Source organism: Cygnus atratus, chromosome 5 (assembly GCF_013377495.2).
Source record: "Cygnus atratus isolate AKBS03 ecotype Queensland, Australia chromosome 5, CAtr_DNAZoo_HiC_assembly, whole genome shotgun sequence".
Taxonomy (NCBI): domain Eukaryota; kingdom Metazoa; phylum Chordata; class Aves; order Anseriformes; family Anatidae; genus Cygnus; species Cygnus atratus.
Genome location: NC_066366.1, coordinates 1,956,326 through 1,978,465, shown reverse-complemented (window position 1 = coordinate 1,978,465; position 22,140 = coordinate 1,956,326). Strand labels below are relative to the sequence as shown.

The 22,140-nt window shown below is 34.5% G+C and overlaps 1 protein-coding gene across 6 annotated transcripts in view; it reads right to left on the bottom strand.

The window, feature by feature from the left end:
* SBF2 (SET binding factor 2) overlaps positions 1-22,140 on the bottom strand; it is a 260,328-nt gene that overhangs the window by 22,340 nt on the left and 215,848 nt on the right. For all 6 annotated transcript variants that reach the window (XM_035550135.1, XM_035550137.1, XM_035550136.1 and 3 more), the window contains 6 exons: positions 20,998-21,194; positions 18,010-18,147; positions 10,717-10,901; positions 8,459-8,635; positions 4,692-4,793; positions 3,376-3,561 (listed from right to left, as the gene is read on the bottom strand). In XM_035550135.1, the coding sequence (XP_035406028.1) occupies positions 3,376-3,561; positions 4,692-4,793; positions 8,459-8,635; positions 10,717-10,901; positions 18,010-18,147; positions 20,998-21,194 (985 nt within the window). The remainder of the gene's footprint in view (positions 1-3,375; positions 3,562-4,691; positions 4,794-8,458; positions 8,636-10,716; positions 10,902-18,009; positions 18,148-20,997; positions 21,195-22,140) is intronic.

Sequence of the window (22,140 nt, the reverse complement as noted above, 5' to 3'; positions counted from 1 at the left end):
AGAATTTTGCCAAGAAGAAGACAGAGGACAACCTATTTTAGGGCAATAAAAAAAATCCTTGAATGCCAATTTTCATCTTTGTTCTGGATAACTCATTTGTTTCCAAAGTTTGTGTGACCTCTGGACTTGAAGAAAAATCTACTCTACAGGTATGCGTGGATAATTTCCTTGTTTTACTTTAAGCCAATTTTCTAAGATTTATTACAGCAAGACTGGAGCAAAGTCTCTCCATAGTCAGAAACAGGATGTTTAAAATGATGTAAGGCTATGTCTACATTAGCACGTAGTTCAGAGCAGAAGAAGCAGACAAAAAGCCCAAGCTGCTGGTGATGAGGTAGTGTAGCAGCTACACGACATATTTGTTTTAACTTGGACTAGATTTAGCCTGGTCCAGTTGAACTGATTACCATATGGTTTTAAGAGAAGTGATAAATTGTTGGTTCAGATCCTTTTAAGGGCTGGTGAGCATTTGGCACACACCTGAAGCAGAGGTTCTGGGTAAATTCTTTCAAGAAGAATGTAGTTGACATGTACCAAAAAGCATTAACAAACGGTAAGGGGAGATGCTTAAGGGATTCACTTCAAAATTACACTACTGCTTCAAATCAAATGCTGATTTACTCCATTTTACTAACAAACAATGTTATCCAGCCAGTTCATTAAAGCAAGACGACATCTGATAACAGAGAGAAACTGCACCAGACAAATGATTTACAAAGAACTGAATGAACCACCCAACAGATGAGTCTCACTATTTGAAGACGCAGATATTTGTCTTCTTGTCTTTTTGTTTTTTCTTCTTATTTTTCCTTCTACTTCAGAAAAGGAGAAATAACCTTAAGTTACTATAAAGAATAATTTGAGTGACAACTGAGAGTAGATTAACTTGTTCGAATGATAAATGTAGTATTGATTCTCCTCAAAGAAATCTCCCCATTTTGAATAAAAATTAACCTGAGGATCACAGCCATTGGGAAATGGATTGATAAGACAGGAGATGTGACAAATACTTGCAAGGTTTTCTAATGTTGTAGGAACAGAACCAAATTCCAAGGATATGATTTATTCACTTGTAAGACAGAAATAATGATGGGCAATGGTGTTTAACATTGGGATACATACAATTTGCAACATGTTCTTCGGTTAAGTCTTTACTCATTTTCTTATAAACTCATTCATTACCATTCTTCCAGATATCTAAAGATTATTTTTCATTGGTTTAGCATGATATCTAATCTGTGGACGTTGTTCCAGGCAACAGAGTAAGTCTACTTGCTGACTTCTCTTTCAGGGTCTACTCCATGCAAGAATTCACCATGAAAGTCTGTTCCAAGAAAGCAGGTGGGTGCTTTAACAGTCTTATTCTGTGAGACAATCAACCATACTTTAAGTGCAGGTTAGTAACACCCAGATTTTTCAGTGAGAAAAATGAGAAATGGAAAAAAGACAGACAAATACAAGAGGAACTATACCAACTCCTATCTTGGGTTTGCACACACAGAGAATCTGCAAAGCATTATATTTCCTGTTTTGAGATGAAAAAGAGGACAGACTATAGAATTAATCTGAAATAAGCATGAAATTCTTAATCTGACTTTTGCTACACCGTGTAACTGTGAGTATTCATCTTCTTGTGAACATACAGAATATAGAAAAATAAGAACATCTTAGGTGACCCATTGTTCTCAAGCTTTCTATAGGTTGTGTTCTTTCTTTTCCTAGTACTATTATTGAACCCCATAAAACCTGTTTTTTTATCAACTACAGAAGTTGAAAATTACAACTGAAATCTCTACAAGAACATAAAGCCTGCAGAACCATTACTTGGGCTGTATGACCAGAAAATTTTATTGTTATGAGAAAAGCAGAATTCCAAGAACAACAACATTTTACTTCTGTGATAACCACTTGTTTTACTTCAAAACCATCCTGTACATCTGTTAACATGCTCCTGATAGTAGAGTTTCTGACTAATAATGCTCACTTGATGATCAGGTCTGCAACCAACTTCCTGGAAAAAGATCATTGTCTTGAATTCAAAATACTTCCAAAAACCTAATCATTGTGCCTCGACCTTGTTTCTATGCAAGAGCATGATCTGAAAAACTGAAATGAAGAGTTATGGACTGCCATACTGCTGTTGGAGTGATCCCAGATTAATCAGCTAGTGATGGAAAAAGTGCCCTGGTAATATTTATATAATAATAATCACTTTGGAAGTTTGTCCTTAATAACTCTGATTGAGAGCAAAATGTGGGTCAGGCTCTTGAGATACTTCCAGTGGTCTTCCTATTATCAGGTTGTTCTTGTTGGTTGCCCCAGAATACTCCCTCTTTTAGAAGGAAGTAGGCTGGGGCCCAATGACAGATTGCTCAGAAGCTCACCCATTCTGGGAATATGCCTATAGCAATTATCTGTAGCAGCAGACTTGGCATAGCTACCTCTGTGCATTTAGTTATGAATAAATAATAATGAAAAAAAAAGACAAGCAAAATCAATGAAAAAACCTTACCTAGAGAAATCATGACCCTCTTTATATGCTGAGGGTTAAAAAGGAAATAGGAACCCCTCTTCTGGCTATAAGTATAGTTCAGCCTCTATAGCCTGAAGAAAAGTCTACAAATGAGTATGGAGAATGGAGCTGAAGGGGAGCTAGCAAAGATCAAAACACAATTTTTGGATGGAGTTGATTATTAGAGCAGGTATGTTACAAAAATTAAAGACTAATATAAAATATGAAAAAAGGTAGAATTATCCTCAGTAAGGAGAGACTACTCACCAGACCATAAGCAAGGAGAAAGAGTGTATAAAAGTACTCCCAACAAAATTTTGCTGTTACTAGCAATGTAGCTGTACTTGTCTAGAAGTAATAGCAGCATAGTAGACTATTGGAATGCATTGAATAGAAAAAATAGAATTTCAGTGAACAAACCTCTACTTTAGAGTTTGAAAACATCACAGACCACTACAGAGGTGGTATGTAGCTTTTTTTTTCCAGAACTGACAGAGTACAAGACACAGTCAAACACAGGAAATTAAAAACTGTCTACTCACTGTATTAACAACCTGTCAATTTCTTCTGCTGCTTTAAGGCATTCCAGACTGCCAAAAGCCAGTCTTACCCTTAAAAAACATCAGTTTGAAACCTCTGCATGAATCACCTTAAAAGATCCATAATGCCAACCATCCCTAATAGACAGTCTGTTTTGTATGGTCAGTTTCCTCCAGGCAACCACGCTCATTTTCCATCTCTTCTTAATGTGAAGCCCATTATCTTTAATAAAACCCAGAGAAGAAGGCTACTAGTCTTCTCTCAAAGAGTTATCTATTGCTTATGAAATAGTGGTATCTATGCCTAGATATGGATGGACTTACCTGATGCACACAGTCTAAGAACTGTAAGAAAATAGGTGCAAATCCGCTACCCTGACAATTCAGAGTCAGATTACTTCGTTGACTGAATTTATGACCAAAAGAGAGCCATTCTTTTTCCACCAGCATTCGGAAGCCTTCAAGTGTCCTGTAGAAGGGATCACTGAGTAACTGCACTAGAGATACTACCTAGATCACAAAACAGGATAAGAATGACAGAAGTTAAAAGGAGAACACCTTATACAATGAAAATAAATATTCCATAATCTGTTCGTAGTTCAAGGAAACCAAAGACTTCAAATAAATTCAGTTACAAGTATCTTACCAGATAGGTTACATATTTTTATAAAACCATACAAATAGCATCTCGCATGGAAGAGCCTTAATTAAACTGTGACTTAATTAGTAAGATATTATTTACAAAATAGCACTGCCTACACCTCAACAAAGAAAGCATTAAATAACTGGTCATGAGGGTGACTTGAGCTTCTGCACTGTTGCCATGCTAGGGTGCTCACCAGCCAACTTCGGCCTGTTCTTGTAAACAGCATCCCAAGAGACTTTAAAATGCAGCACAGACTTCTCCCACCTCCAGCAATGTTAGTGTCCTTCTCTATTCTTCACTGTTTGACAGCGATTGCAAGAATTATGTTAACATTATCTTGGTTTTTTGTTTTTGCTTTTTTTTTTTTAAACCTGAAATAAGGATGCTGGCTGTACATGATGTTTTTATTCATTACAATTTTTCTGGATTATGAAGCAACTATGTATAGACACAATGTATCCATTAAATGAGGCAGTGGGTCATCATTTACATAATTTACAGTTTGTTTCACAATGTTATCTGTTCTGGTGATCTGTCCTTGCAGCAGGTGTGTTACAGTCACTTTGGCACAAAGTTAGTTTTCTCTCTGTGTGCTCTCCTGACTTCATTTATGGTAAGTGAATGGCAAAAGAAAGAATTCCGCTCCTTCCCTTCTATGTTAAAGCATACTGTATTTAAAAAGATAAATCATCTGTTGTGACAACCTTCATCTTTCATTCTTCCATATGGTCAAGTATGGGAATGCAGATCTTATAGATAAGCCTTATCGAGTTCCAAGTCCCTCAGGACTTTTGGTAAAAGTTCATTTTAATGAACGCTTTCATGGAGTAAATTGCAAAGGAACACAAGGATTCATGTATGCTAGTCCCTGCTGCCACAACTCTTTTTTTTTTTTTTAAATGTTGTATCAAATTATCAATCACATACGTAAAAAAGTATTGCCTGGTGTTTTTTCTTATTATTTAGTTATTTCAAGGTTTTAATAGCAGCTTACTTGTGCGGTAATATCCCAGCCGTCTTCCAAACAAACTATAACAGAAGAACCATTTTCCAGGAGCTCTGAGATGATCACACTCAATTGCATTACCCTGTGAAGCTACAGAGTATTGCAAATCAATAACACACTCAAGAGAAATGTCTAGATATTTTCAATAAATAGAATCCCTTTGTATTTAACATTAAAAACGTATTACAAAATCTACATATATCAGAGAAATTAACTGATGTAACAGATTAGAAAACTAAAAAACTTAACAATCTCAGAGGATTTTCATTTGAACTACAACAAAACTAAGCAAATATTTGAAGATAAGAACTTAAACTATTAAAACCAATAAGCACTGTAATAAAACAGTTGTCATAAAAAGTGGAATGGGAATGACACAGTTGACAGATTTATTGTAGAGAAATTCCACTCTGGGCTTAACACTAAATCTTTTCCTGTGAAAAGTTAAGGTTGCATAAAATCACTAAGTACTTTGATGAGAGAATCCATATTTACAAGATAATAGTTCTAATGTGCAATCTTATGGAATTTGAAAATTAATGAACTGAATATTAAAAAAAAATCTATTATCTGAAATAGTTTAGGTAGATTAAACAGGTTTTTTTTTGCTTTTGGGCAGACTGGCTAAGAGGACACACTAATTATTTGCATTCTAAAATTTGTTTTGCAGTGATACTAAAAATTTCTGAGGGTCAATACATTTCTTTGGGACAAAGTTTATTGACTTGAATGAGATTTATTCAAACACTATCGCTTATAAGCAAGTTAAAGAATTTAGGTGACTTTGAGCATTTTTACCTTATGAAGAGAGTTCTCTTCTTTACTATTCAAATGAAAAACTGCAGTGTTCCTACCATTTCTGTCATACTGAGATGGCATTCTTGGTAAATAATGTAACAGACTATATGTAAGCAAATTTTTTTTTAACCACTGAATGAAATTGCTCTTTGCAGAGCACCAAATACAACCCAACCCATAGTAACAGTAGGAAATACGAAAGCCTGAAGAAAGGGAGAAAGCAATATAGGAAAACAAATAAGCAAAGGATGGCAAGAGACATCTAAGACCACCTATGTATGGGAAAAAAGTAAATTCAGAAAGTTCGGAAAGCACAGGAAACAGACTCACGGAAGGCAAAATTAAACTGGAGAAAATAAAAGAAAAAAGATAAATCAAACAACAGTTAAACCCTAGAAAATTCATCCTTGTTTAAGGCTGATTTTTGCCTCATAAAAAAAAGAAGAAAAAACAATCTTATGAATATTACCATGAAAACTATGACAGAAAACACTTAACTGCTCTGAACATTCACACAGTCATTACTTAGAAAATAAAAGTAACTAATTTTCCTGCTACTTTCAATAGGAAAAGGTTGAAAAGCGTCTCATTTTTAAAATCAAACAGTTCATTCATTGTTCTATGCTTTCATAGGCAGAATAGAAGAAAGACTGTTTTTTGCTGTCCTTAATGAGAGAAACTGATATACAATCTGGTTATACAGATTCAGCATAAAGAAATGCAAAATACTATTTGTATTGTTAGTATTCAGAACATACTTTGAATTTCTTCATCTGCATTCAAAACCTTATAAAGAACTACTTAATCTACACAGCGTTAAAATCAATACTATGCAACTACTGTTACACAGGAGTGGAAAACTTAATACAATAAAAACAAATTTCCAAGATGACAGATCTATGTCCTTTCACAGGATCAGCAGGAAATGTGACAAATCAGTCCATAAATCAAATTTATCACATAAGTCATTTACCACATGATCTGCACCATGGAAATGTCTTGGTAATGAATCAGAGGTAGTATATGACACTGTGATCTAGTCCTGAGCAAAGAGTGATACTGTTACTTTTCCTCTCAAATATTCCTGAGAGTAACACAATGGGATAACCTCTCCTTGATCTCTGTGCTGCTATAGAAACATGTTTATTTCATCAAAATGACATTCATTTTCCTTATCTACATCTATTAACTTGCTCAACTGTTCCATGATTGGAATTGTTCACATGGTGGGCGCATCAAGTCTTTAATGTCTCCTGATTTCTCCCTCTCTGAACAAAGTGGTTATCAGACATATCAATGGCCAGCTCCTGTGTTCTGTAAGAAATCATCACACCTAAAAGAGAAAACTTAAGCAATTCCTTGCATTGTAGCACATTCCAGCCAGTATGCTTTCCGATGCACGATTTCTGAAGTGACTATGTTATTCATACGTATTTTCTCCTTGAGAAATCAGTGTCTATTCTGATCAGAGTCTATTCTGTTTTCTACGATTATTTACAATTGAGGAGAATTTACGCAACAGAAGATTCCAAATAAAATATACAACTGTTAAAAAACACTCGCTGTAATTAAAATATTTTTAGATTTGCAAAGAGCTAACTTTCCCTTCCTAATTTGAATCTTGGGAGATGAATGGTTGGAAAGCTGCCTGGCAGAGAAGGACCTGGGAGTATTGGTTGATAGCCGGCTGAATATGAGCCAGCAGTGTGCTCAGGTGGCCAAGAAGGCCAACAGCATCCTGGCTTGCATAAGAAACAGTGGCCAGCAGGGCGAGGGAAGTGATTGTCCCCCTGTACTCGGCTCTGGTGAGGTCGCACCTCGAGTACTGTGTCCGGTTTTGGGCCCCTCCCTACAAGAAGGATATGGAGGTGCTCAAGCGAGTCCAGAGAAGGGCAACGAAGCTGGTGAGGGGTCTGGAGAACAAGTTTTATGAGGAGCAGCTGGCTGAGGGAGCTGGGATTGTTGAGCCTGGAGAAGAGGAGGCTCAGGGGCGACCTTATCGCACTCTACAGGTACCTTAAAGGAGGCTGTAGCGAGGTAGGGGTTGGTCTACTCTCCCACGTGCCTGGTGACAGGACGAGGGGGAATAGGCTGAAGTTGTGCCAGGGGAGGTTTAGGTTGGATATTAGGAAGAACTTCTTTACCGAAAGGGTTGTTAGGCATTGGAATGGGCTGCCCAGGGAAGTGGTTGAGTCACCATCCCTGGAGGTCTTTAAAAGACATTTAGATGTAGAGCTTAGTGATACGGTTTAGTGGAGGACTTGTTAGTGTTAGGTCAGACTAGGTGATCTTGGAGGTCTCTTCCAACCTAGACGATTCTGTGATTCTGTGATTTCCTTCATTTAGTTAATCTTTATGTAAGGAAATATGGGATAGGGAAGTAAAGGAACAGATTTAAAGACAACGGATACTAATAGATGAATGAGCACACAACCCCCTCTCTCCTTCAAACACTTCTCCTTATTCTACAACAGATAACAGATGCTAGCTTATTTGCTAAATATTTGTGCATGTGGAAATTCAGGGTAGGAACACACATGAAGGGTAGACTATCAGTCTTAAAATCAAAAGGCTTATTTATTGTTCTGTACTTTTTTCTGATTTTTGTAATGTATAAAATAAGAAAAAAACATTTAAAACCAAGACCACAAGTTGATAATATGCAATAAAAATGGTAATCTCTACTTACATACTTGTTCCATGTAACAATACGTGTTCCATGTAACCAGTAAATTATGCTATAAAAACTGCTTCCCACATCTGTAAATGTTATGATTGTATTAAAACAATAATGCCTATGTAATGACAGAATTGATAGCATGCAAAGTAATTACAAAGAACAAAGAGGAACAACAGCTGGTTAGAATACAATAGGTCTCTGTCAGAAGAGCCTGAAATTTATTTTGTGTAAGCAGTATTGCACAAAGATTATTAGAAGTACCTGTCATATAAATTACCTGTGGGAACCACTCTGACTCCCCAAGTGCTTTTAGGAATGTTGCCTCAGAATCTGTAGGAATAGTGCTGGGAACACAAGCTCTCATCAGCTTTTTAAAGCTTGCCTTTGTCTGTCGGATGTCACTGAATTCAACAGGAACAAATTCACAATTCAAAGCAAAATCAAGTTTGAAGCCCTGTGTGTGAAGGACAACAGCAGATATAATTTAAAAGGGAAGCATATTCTTCAGTGAAAATCTTATCAAATATCATAGTCTTGTCTGCTTTATTACTAAATACTTCAGTTCTTAATTCAAATTATTTTTAAATATCTGCCCAGTATAATGATAATCCTTACAACACTTGTAAAATGTACCATAAAAAAGTATCCATCTACTACTCATAACAAAACTGTATTCATGAGAGTTATACCACTACCACTATAACACAGTTGAGTTGAATAAATCTGTTGAGCTATTTATACACAAGAGAACATGCTTCCTTTAGGACTTTTAGGCAAATTAACAATTAATAAATATAGCCAACAATTCCAAGTTAGCAGGATGCTAACAAAAGCTAGAGAAATACTAAACAATCAAAATCAACAAGCTTTCCTTATACAAAATCAAAGTTGAATTGATTTTGTAGTCCAGATATAGATCAATGAGAGCAGGCTCAAAACAATCATTTCATTGCTATGTAGTATTATTATTATGATTGCTGTATTGCCAATACAACCAATGTCTAATGAAGAAACCAAAAGGAAAATAAATTTAAAATCAGTTATAAAAGATAAATTAAAAATGATAAGAACTGATATCTTTTATATATATATATATAAAATATGACTGAGTAAAAGTAAGATATAAAAGAACACTTGAAACTACAAAAGAAAAGTTAAAATTGAAACAGATTGCAAAGAGTTTTAGCATTTTGATTCGTCATTCTAATACAGCATGATTCTTTCGTCTCCAGAAATAATGTAAATTCATTCATAAAGAATTGAAAACGGATGTTTTTACTTACTACAAATAACTGCTGTTGTAAACTATATATTTCACAAAATGCACTGTATTTTACATATGCTCATATTTGGAAAAACAAAAACAAAAGATTTTTCAGTCTTTGCAGAGATTTAAAAAATCTGTAAACATTTTCTAAAAAGTAAAGACTTAATAAAGAGGATACATGTTTCCTAAACAACTGCGTCTAAAATATTAAAATTTATCCCAAAAGGTGTATAAAACTGTAGATATCATGGACCTCTTCATGTAATCAAATCAGGATGAACAGACTTCTGAGTTAGTGTTATCCACATCAATTTGACTTCATAAGATTCTAAGTGTTACCCCTAATTGCTTTTCCTGTCTAATAAAATTCCATTTGCTACATAATGTATTTCAGCACACCAGGAAAAATAAAACTGCAAATAAGCCTGTTTTATATTTCCCAAACTAGACATCACTGTGAGATGACAACTCAGCTGAACATTAGGTGACGAGTCAGCTGAATCAGAGTAGTAATAAGCATTTAGGTGTATTTAAGCATGGCTCTGACAGGAAGACCATACATATACAGAACTTCAGGAGTCTCCTTGGAATAGCTCTGAACAGCCTCTGAAAGGGGCAGCTGCCAGGATCTTTATCCCAGCAGCTACACTTGGCACAGCCGAACTCTGCGGCTCTTTCTCCCTGCAAAGCCAATGTTGTTGAAACAGCGAAGACGTGGTAACTTCAAAATACAAAGGCTTTGCTAGATGTTTTGTTGCCACACAATACATTTCATTTCCTTCCTAGTCATGTCTTTTCCAATTTAAACATCCTCATGCTGTAGAAAAGCTAATCCAATCCTCTAATCATGTTACCCATTTTTGTACCCCTCATCTCTACCTAACACATCAGTACTTGACCAGAAGTGACAAACAGGGCTCTAGTTACATAGTTTGTGCTTGTGTCTAGCTGTTCTTTAAAACAATTCAATAAACTTTTATTTATGTTAACTTTGTTGTATTATATAACCAGAGTGTGATTTCTAACCCCCATCACATTATGCTGCATTCATTGTTATTCTATGTATAGCAATACAGGGCATAGCAAAACAGAACAAAATGGAGAGCATGCCTGTGTAGCAAATATTACCTAAAATGCCCATGAGAATTTACACCTTTAGGAGAGCTATCCACTTGACTTATCTAGATTATTATTTTTGTTTTGTAAAAACATTAGGGCTATTAAACTCAAGCCAAATAAAAACTATATTAACATAAAAATGACATTACCCGTAACTGAGATTTTTCTCCAAATATATAGAGGGCTGCTTGACGTCTCAAAAGCTGACTTTGCAAAAAAGTGCTGCTACTGTAGGAAGTGGTATTGTCTTTGCCTGCAAGTCTTGCACCAACATCAATGAATGGAGTCTGAGCGTTGATAAATCGGTTGCTTGAACGAAGACTTGCCCATACACCTTCATAAAGATGAAAAATATTTTAAAAACCTCTTAGTGTGAGGCACTAGAGATGATAACTATTCATGCATATGCTACAATGTAATTTAGAAAGTACAGTGTTTAAACGTGTCACTTGCATTCCTCATAGAACACAATTAACAACGTGCTGCAAATAAATCATTTCATAACAAAAATTGTCAAAATCATTCTACTGTACTGTCTTTTAATCTAAGATTCTAATCAATGTTTTCTACTGTAGAGAAAATGGTTGCTATGAAATCAGTTACACAATGATAAAAGAAATCACAATTTGCAAGTAACTAACATCCATTTAAGTACATGGAAATGAAATTACTGGTGTTCCTTTCAGAAGTACAGACAAAAAAGTCAACCATTTCCTTGTCAAAGGCATATTATTTTGGAAGTCTAACCAATAAGAATATTATGCAATAATTACTTCCCTCAAAAATGGAAATACTATCACTTGAAATTCCCCATTTGTCTAGAATTCTTGTGTTCCCTTCACCCTACACTATTTAATAATGCACCCCATATCCTATTATAACAAAAATGTATATACAAGGATCAATTCAAATACTACATTTCAGGATAAAGTATTCCATATTTGCTCTCCAACTACAGTGATTAAAATGCAGAATGTCATGGATTTTAGTTTCTAACTATTCATGTTTACTGGGCAACTAAAAATGGAAATGAATTTAAGGAAGTTATTTTCTAATCACATTTTTCACAACTATGTTCTAGCAGATGTGAGTATAGTAAAGCTGTGCGAGTAGACAGAAGGATCCTTAGAAGATCACAGTTCTAGTTTTAATCTGGCACTAAGATCACTAATACTCTGGCATGGTACAGAAATCCCAAAGCTAGCAACAACATGAGCTTGAACCTAAGTAAGGAACAGTGAGTGCAGTGTAACATGGAACCACAGCCTTGCATCTGAAAGCAGCACATCTGTATTTGAATGGCATTGTACTAATCTAATAAACTCTGCCTCTCAACATTTTAGTTTGCATATTGTAGCTAATGCAGCTACATTATTGTCCATCCAAAAGATGTGAGCAAACAAATAGGATTAACTGAGGATGGTTGGCTAGAAACCTATGAATTGGTTAACAGTTCCAAACAGTTCCAACCTCAAAGAAAGACAGTTTTATAAAATATCTCACAGTATTTCTAGTGTAAACTTTTGTTCCACATCTGAACTGCTACAGACGATACAATGAAGACTTAAGAACACAAACAGAAACCACAGAAAGCGTTTAATAAAAGAAATAAGTTCTTGTTCATTTGGTATGAAAAAATGCTAGTTCCAACACAGACAACTCTTCTCTCAAGATGATGCATACAAAAATATCATATCACTCACACTTTATAACATATAGAAATGCAGGGCATCATTAGAGCCTGTAGCACACCAAAAGCATAAAAACTGTTTATAAATACATGCAGATGAACATGTTTACCACTGATGGATATCAGTGACTAAAAGACAACTGTATTTCTTTTCTAACTTTGCCCAGTATCTTATTTTTTCGGTAGCAGTATCTAACTTTCATTATTTGTGATGTATTGTATTATTACAAGTTTATAAATTGGCAAATACCAATTTTTCCCTGTTCACTAACATTACCAGTAATTTTGTAAAGAAAGTTCATCGACTGGGTAACAGTATTTCTTAATTATTCTACTAAGGCAGTAGGAGTACTAAATGTTTTTTTTTTTCTGCAGAATTATTTTTTTTGCAGTTTAAAGTTTTGGCACAGAAAACTTTTTCTGAAAGAACTTAAAAATTCGACATGTCACTCTGCATTAGGTCATAATATTAAAGTATAATGTGGTGAAGTGTGTGGCTTATCAGTGTCACTGCATCATACACTCAATGGTCAAATAAACCCAAACCCAAATCATAACAAAACCACAACAGTGAATCCCAAAATCCCAAATTTTGTTAATGCAGAGTCAAGGCTTTCTGACAGCATTACTTTAGCATATATTAAAATATAGTAGTAGTTATGGAGATGGCAGATCAGAATGTGCTTTCAGGACACAGAATACAGTACCTTGATGGACTCTTCCCTTAGTTGCTGATTTGGAATTTGAATGAGTGAAACATTTATCTCTGTACCCAAGCACTGGTAGATAACAGTAAAGACAGAAGGAGGAGGAATGGAATGCACATTGCAGCAAGAGACATTGCAGGAGAAAAGAAAAGCGTTACTTATTAATTTCCAAAGATTAAGTATATACAGAATTTTTTTATACTACATGATTTATCAGACAGCAAAAATCTTAGTCATCACAAGACAAAATATCAATCAAGCCAGAAAACCAGTATTAAGTGGGAAGGAAGTATCCTTTTATCAAAAAACAGTAATTTTCATTATCATTTTATTAGTTTTAAATGAATGCAGAAATCATTGGTTTTTTTTCCTATTGTTATAAAATGTTGTAAAGGAAACTTAATGATTAAATCATTCTGTTGAATATTTTATTGAAGGCTTCTCTCCAGCTGAAAATTACCTTAATTAAAAATCCCAAATCTTAGTGCATTTTTGTAAAACTGTTTTAGTCTATTTTAAGTAGGTAATTTAATGGACCTCAAAATCAGATCAGAATGTAAGACATGATTAGTTCTATACACATACAGAAATTTCTAAAGGATTAAGTACAACCATATGATTTAGAAAATTTGCAATATCTATCAGACAAAGAAATTTCCCTCCCTTGTATAAGTACTCATTTTTGGTTGGAGTCTTATATGCTTATCAGAGTGTATGTTCTTGGCTGCAAAGCCACATCTACACAAGCAACTTCTTTTCATTAAAACGTTCTATTAAAACATGTTCTTGCTAATGAATCTTGATTTTCAAATCAATGTGTGAGCTGAGTCTGTATTTATTCATTATAAGTATCTTAGTATTTTCCAGCAGTAGCAAATCATACTGAGAAAAGGATTTTATTAAAATTTTATTCTATTAAATTACACAACAAAACTAGGTAAGAATTGCTGTTCTTTATAATTACACTGTACTTATAAAGTAATATAAGAAGAAAAGATATGCATTTTTTAGTGAACTTATGAAAGATATCAACCAAATTACTGCCAAAAAAAGGGTCCAAGAATGAAAATATATTATGAAATATAAGTATTTGGCTAATATTTCTGATCAGAAAAAACTGTGTTTTAGGCAAATACTTTACTAAATGTTCCAGATAAACTAAAAAAAATACAGTACTTAGTGTGGACACAAATATCAATGAGTATTCAGAACAAGGATGATTTTTAAAATTGGAACTACTACTCAAGCACTGCCACATACCTTTTAATTTTAAATGTACGCATATTAAAAAAAAAACAGTGTCTGGCACAAAAGAATGGAAAATGTCATTTTCAGTTGGTGCATCCAAGCTGAATCTGTATTTTGAGCCCTCTATGTGTGACAATAAAAATAAGGAAGGAAAGAGTGATCCAGAATTAAACGTACAAAAATACTGCTATTACATTTTGTACAGCGTAGTGCAAAATCCAGTTATTAAATGGATGCTGCAGATGCTTGCTATGACAAAGTAACTAACTAACCACACAGCCTTTATTTTGTTTTTGTGTGTTTTTTTTTTTTTTGTTTGTTTTTGAATTACTCTAAGGAATGTGAAGAGTTAGACTTTAGACTATGCAGGCACTTTAGACTGCCTGCATAAAATAAGTTTCCTTTTGTAGCTGACCAAAAAATCTGCATTTTTGGTCCTGCATACTGTATTGTGACACTACTTCACATGTACGATATAACTAGCTTGCAAAAGTAGTAAAAATCCTTGTGATAATAAACAATGTGAATCCATTTATCTGAGAACAGCAATTTAAGCAATCTATATAATCTGTGTATTTTAGAGTTTCTTCTAAAAGAATCTGTTATCTCACCTAAAAAGACCCTAGAGTTTACTTCTTTACATTAAGATATTCCCCTTCTCTTTTCTCTCTTACCCTGTCAACTTCTCACCTTCACTAGGGCTCCCATCGTACTTGTCAAACATTCTTATTTTTCAGCAAAGTCCTCATGTATCCTGCTGAGCTGTAAATAGACTGCAGATACTGGTCTGTAGTTACACCCTTCAAATATATAGAGCAGGTGTGGCATCAATCCAGGAAGATACAAGATAATTTCTCTGGCCTTTTCCTGATTAACGCTGAAATTTAGCCAAGAGACAATATCCAACAAGAAAACGTGATGTCTGTGACTCTTACACTACCTTGAGACTCCTTTTTCCTTCACTGAGTAGCTCACTCTATCACACTTCAAAAGACAACTTCCATGTAGTCATACAGCAAGCTTTTCCCTTTCTTATCTGGAGTATCTTCATGGCTCCTCAGCAAAACTTTGCTGTTGGCACTTCTATCCCAACATGAGGAGGTAGAATACAACAAAATGTCTGCTGTCAGCTACCCAGTATTTTCACTGTTTCAGTACTAAGACAAGCTGTGCACAGCCATGAGTTCATTTAACAATTCCAGACACTTGCTCTCTTCAGTTCCTAGTAATTTTACCTACCCAATTAAAATCTCTGTATTTTTTTCATCTTCATGTACTACAATAGTTTAAGACAGTGAATAGAGAACATCAACAGAACTTTTAGATATTAACTATGCATATACTATGATTAATGAAAGTGAAAAGAATTGTCCATTCTGGGATGATCCCCATAAACTGTCCTTCCTCTCTTTCTTTCTGCTATAATCCTCATATAACTTCTCTATATAGTTGTGTGTATTTTCCTTCCTTTGCTTCCTCCTTTGCCCCTGCTTTCTTCTTTCCTTCGTTTTTCTAATCTCTTCCATCTCTTTTGGAAGTCTTTCTCTAGAAAATTGTTTTATTTTTCTCCATACAAAGCTACAGCTTTTCTATCACAAAATAATTTAGGTTGGAATAGACCTCAGCAGGTCAAAATAGGTCTAACTTTAATTTCAGATGAAGTTTTTTATGTCTTTTCTCATTTCTACCTTTGAAAATCTGAGTTGAACTTGCTGTAAGATTGGTATTTTGCTGCCTACAAAGCTGCACTGAGTCATAAGGGAAGAAAAGCAACTTTCAGATGCCTAAAAATATTTGTATTAGTAGCCTTCATGGATAAAAGGTAACTAAATCTAAAATTCTCCATTTTGAGAAACATTTTTACCCTTATTCTAACAAACATATAATGTATTTAAGTAATTCAACACATTAGTTTAAGCACAGAAAAAATCTTCATAATTTCATCAGACCAGAAGAGTAAAAGTAACTGGAATTCACTTCACAGAATGAGTTTCTTGTAGAAATGACACTGATAATCCCTTGTAACTAGGAATAACTATTCCCAAAGAAGGCACTGTATCTCCCTACTCTTACAGCCTGGCCACATAACACCTTCCTTTACCTAGAGTAAAATTATTCAGATTGATTATTTGTATCTAGATGAAGCATCAGCTAATCTTCAGACAAATGCCAGACTAATACAAATTACAAAACTGGGGATTGTAAAGTGCATTCAATCCTAATGTAAAATGTGCATTTTTAGGTCATACATGTCAGGTACATTACAAATATGGATGTATCACAAAGTATTTAGAAACATATTTCCTAACTGAGTGCTTAGTTTTCCATTTATTTCAAACATGAAATTAGCTTTATTTCAATGGTAAGTAGAAAACAAACAGAAATTAGATACTAAGAGTATGTTATGGACTGAGGCTAATTGGTAATTTTGATTTTGTTGTTTCAGAATGTAATGAATTTGTAAGCAGTGTAATTATTTTTATTTCACTGACATTTTGTTATCATTTATTATTTCAAATAACACAGGTACTTAGACTTTGATCTAGTCTTACTAACCTCCTCGAGCAAAGCTATTGGATAGATTTACATCCAAATGTCCTGGCACTACCTGCTTAAAAACAGTAGACATTCTTGAAGCCCTCCTTTCAGTGCCTAAAGTCAGCCAAAAAAAGAACAGAAGATTAAAAGAAAACTACACTTACTCAGACTAACACTTAACATAAATGATGAAAATACCTTTTTTCACACTTAATGCAGCTAATTCTTGCCAATTTTGTACTTCTGCTGTATTTTTTTAAGACAGATGTATACATTGGCAACAAAATGTTGATGTTAGATACAGTTAAGTAATCAACGTATGTTACAATAAATGAAGTAAAGCATGCACACTTTGGAAATAATGTTATTTTACAAGAAAAGCCACTGTTTACTAGAAAAGCCACTGACCCTATTAGGCCAATTTCCACCAAATGAATAAGGCAAGACAGACAATTTCAAGTCACATACTCTCTAAGACATTGAGAATACCTTCGCATATCAGTTTCATCATGTAGTAATTGAGATAAAACATGGATTTGTTTCTTCACGGTTCCACATTTACCTAACTTAAATAATGTCTTTTGAAAGAGTTTTCACTGCAAGTAAGCTCTACATGGAAATAGCATTAAAATCCTATTGTGAGTATGTAACACATGAAAATGCCTAAATGACTTCCACTACTTTTGTAGCTAAATAGTGCATCTGTTCATGTGAAGTCTGGCCTTCCAATCTCACATTTTCTCACTGTATGAAACAGAGTAGCATTTCACAGTCTCTTCAGGTTGGCATTCTCTTATTCTATATATAGTTTTCAATATGCCTACTTTGTTACAGAAGACCTTAAAGCGTATCTATGTTTTTGATTCTGTTATATAATTGTTGCATTTGATATTTAAAAAAAACACCAACAACTTGGCATCTTGATATTCTGGAGGACTTCATATTATTAGCTCAGAATTGTTAAAATTACTAATGCCTCTAGATTGGCCCATCATACCGAAGTGAATTTCATTAAAAACCATGAACCATAGGCTGAGAATCACTTACCATCAGATTAAGAACACTGAAAAACATTTTGAAAAAGTTTAAAAACATCCTTTATGTACAAAGACACACTCATTAAAACTAAGAGTGAATAAAACGATCTGGAAAGTGAAACAATAGAGGAAACAACAGAATTCAAATTGAACTAACACCAAATCCAAGAAAATTCGCTTTTCAACTTAGCCACAGAAAAGGCCTATACCAAACAATTTTACCTGGAGATAGAGCAATTGTTGGTCTAACAGTGAGAGTATTACTGCCATTCATTTTGCAGTGGACGGTTATCACATTAAGTAAGGCTTGTAGGTATTTTTCTTGTTCTATACTGCTTGAAGATTCTAAAGAAGCAGGAGCTAGAAAGAGTTGCAGGAAGAATGGACAACATTAACATATATTTATAAATACACAGAATAACAAAAGAAAAAACCTAACCATATAAAAAAGATCGCTGACAATTTCATGGTTTGTCTGTCCTATGTTGAAAAAGTCATTTCTTCGATGACAAAGAATGCCCAGATGTTCATCACCTGGCTGCAAGCAGCACCAGCAATATTCTCTTGCATTCCACTCCACAAAGCTAAGCTTTGTGCTAAAGCTAAGCTAAGAGTCTTTTATCCAGTGGTAACCATTCAAAACATTGACAATTCACAAGTGGTCAACGCAAACAGAATGGAGATGATGTAGTTTTCCCCTCACTCTCAGAAGTGAAAGTAACATTTATAAGTTTGTAATATTTGTCAGCAAATGTCAGCCTCAAAATAATAATAATAAAAAAGTGTAGAGAACAGATAAAATAGTTTTTCAACAGAAGTAAGATAAAACCATACTCAGTCGGCTCTTTCTCAATACAGTAAGGGAAGGTGTCTTACACGTAAGCAGAGGTTCCTTGAGATATGCTGCCCATTCACTGAAAGTATACATTTATTAAAAGACACCAGTGTTTATGCCATCTGTTTATGCAGTTAGAGAAATCACTGGACACAACCCTCAAATCTTTCAGGCACCCTACCCCAAGATTCTGATGTTTTTAGTGAAATATAAAGAGAAAAGAGGATGGACAGTGTATGCACACCTGCATAACACATGTAGAGGAACCTCCTGCTACGAAAAGCAACATTCCTGTTCCCCAGTGACAGCCTACCCACTCCTTCACCAGTAGGTAACTTCAGGAAGCATCTTCCCACCTACTTAGGTAAACTCTAAGGGTGGGGTGGAGGATGGAAGGGTGGGGGGAGAAGCTGCACTGTTCTAAGAACCGTAATTCATTTTCTGGAAACCTCTGAATAATCCTTGACACACGTGGCGTTTCAGATGACTCCTCTATGTATCTCAGAAATTGAATCACTCTCCAGATGTCACTGGTGTTGCTTGAGTTACTTGGGAACACTGAGGAGGACCATTTCAGAGAGAGAGAAGTGGCTGCAAAAGACTGGATAAAAGCAAAGCTAGAGAAGACACAGACACAGTTTAAAAACAGGGTGTAAAAAACAGAAAAAGCACAATGAGAAAGCATGATGTTCTGAGAAATTACTGCAATGAAGTTGAACAGACATCCACTTAGGACTTCAAGAAGTTAAGAATCAACAACACAAAATCAATGCAAAAACAAAAGCAAGTTTTAAATGTGCATTAGGAAACTAGGTGATCATTGGAGGAAACTACCTTAACAAGAAAAAACATCCATTTGTGTCCGGCTGCAAGGACTTAGAAGGAAGGGAAGGAGATGAATTAGGTCTTGGGCTATACTATGACTATGAAGACAAAAAACTGTCCAGACTCAAGGGGTCAGATTTTCTTCAAATGCCAACTGATTATTTTTTTTCTGAATTCTAGCTTACTACAGCCACATCTAGACTTGCTATAGGACAAAAATATAACTTGAACACAAGAGCCAGAATTTGGAATCTGTGATGAAAGAGGGAGTCAAAGAACCTGAGCGAGCACATTTCGACAAGCCACAACTACTGTAACTTACAAATAGTTTTCTCTGTGATGCTCCAATCAGATGCTACGCTGGAAACTAACAGTTACCTGATTAGTTAGAAGTGGCTTAAGAAGTTTCAAGATAGATTCAAGCAGTATCTAAATTAATAGTAAAATTAGGAAGTGATTAGAAAATGTACATGCAGGAAGCATCATGCTGCTGCAGTCTGGGAAAGTGGAAGAAGTTTGAAGAGAAACATTTTCTCTTCAACTTTTAAGCAGAATGTGCACATCCTGAAATTTACTTTAACGATTTCTAGGACTTCAAGCCCTTGAAGCAATGCCACAAAGTCATTTTAGTTCTTAACAACTTAGTTAAATGAAATGAAATGTCTAAATGAAAGGATAACGTCCTTATCACTTCCACTTGGAAAGTTTTATTTTATGAAGATCACTGTGTGTCTTTTTGTAAAGTGACCCAAGAGATGAATAGCTTGATTTATATGAAATTCTGTTATTGAACTAAATGTATATGTGAGCTAAAGATTCACGGCAACAATGTATTTGCAGAAGATTACAGATGGAAGATTTGCCCTTCAACCTTAACATCAATCACCCCTCACACAGTGCTGAAGAAGTCAACTATTGTTCTTTCCAAAATCAGTTTTACCCTATATTTTATTCTTCTGAAAAATTAACTAGTGACAAATCTTGTGTTGGCCCAGTCTTCATCATACAAAGGAAGAGATTTACTTAATGCAAAGACCCCAACAATAATCTTTCAGGCCTATATTTTATAAAAGAAAGATAAAAGTTCAACTACTATCAAATTGAAAGACATAAGAAAATCTGTTGAATAATGTTTTTTCTAGTATTTTATATAGTACTTTATTAAAAATGACAACATACACTCATTACGAAAACAGTGCAATGGAAACAGATAATTGAAGTCAAAGTGGGGAAGTTATCAGAAAATAGGTGCTTTATTTGGCAGATGCAAGCTTTTACTGAAGACTTCTAGTTCATATATATAACCTACTCAGATTAGTTCAATTAACATTTTTTGAACCACCTTCATACCATTCAAGGTCTGCTTCATGACAGAGAGTAATTAAACTGAACTACTTGACCGATAACAACTGAACTGATAATTTAACAACTGAACTGATAAGCATTCATACCTTGAGATTTTTGATTCAATCATCTTACTGATTCTTCTAGAAAGGTAAGTATTTCTAAATAAAATTACATATACAGAAAACCTAATTGAATCAGCTCACCTGTAGGATGTGTGTTTTGGGATTTGAAGAGGCCAACAACACCTTTTCCATGAAAGCCCCCTGACCTAAGTAGAAGAGTACTGTTTTTCGTGTTTTTCCAACACACAACTGGTAGGCGATTGTGACGGTAACAGCGAGCAATTCTTTGCAGACTGCTGTCTTGAACTGACTGAGGTACTACCAGAAGTCCAGGATAACTGTATTGACAAAAAGGTGAAAAATTTGAACAACAATTAAATGTGCTCTCAAAATTTTAAACAACGACAAAAAGTCCTAAAACTATAGGCAGAGTATATATCTTTATGAAAATACATGCTAACTGGTACTACTGTTTTTTATTCCACAACTCTCCTGTTTTAGTCCAATCCTTTAAAATACATTTATTTGTAAAGAAAACTGCATTTTTTAAACAACTTAAAATAGGAAAAAATCGTAAGACTGCCACTTGCAGTGTCCTTCCATCTAAGGTTATGTTATATTTGGTAATTATTCTCTTCCCAGTGGATCTCTTACCCATCACTATAATGAAGCCATAGTTTTGAGAATGACAGAAAACAGAATTGTGAGGCATGCACATGATACAGTAGTTTTGTTTTGACACTTGTATATAGAATATAAGAATGGAAATGAAAGAATGTTTAGATTGCCTAGAGTATCAGAACTAAAACAATAATTTTTGGTCATAACTGGTTTATGTCAAAATGTATTTTATAACCATATTCCTTGGAACAGTGTATTTGAAAATTAAATTTTGTGTACTTTTTAGAACACTACAATACATTGAGAGATTAGGAACTTTACTAATACAATAGATGTAAAAACAGAGAACAAGATGGTATTTGTGTTTCTGTTAGAAAAAAAGGGATTCAAGCAAGGAGAAAGATTATTTTCTATTTCTTTAAAAAAATATTCAATTTAAGTGCCAATTTCATATGTTAAGAAGAAACTAACACAATGAGCTGGGAAATGTTAATGCTTACTGAACAATTTTGTTCCTATAGAATATACGCTGCTCTTGTAAATTCAGTACTTTGACATTTAATGAACTACCCTCATACAAAAAGAATGTACATACCATTTATGTTCTGGTTCTTAGAACACAATAGTCAAACTAATATGGCATTAGGTAAGTATTTCTATCCA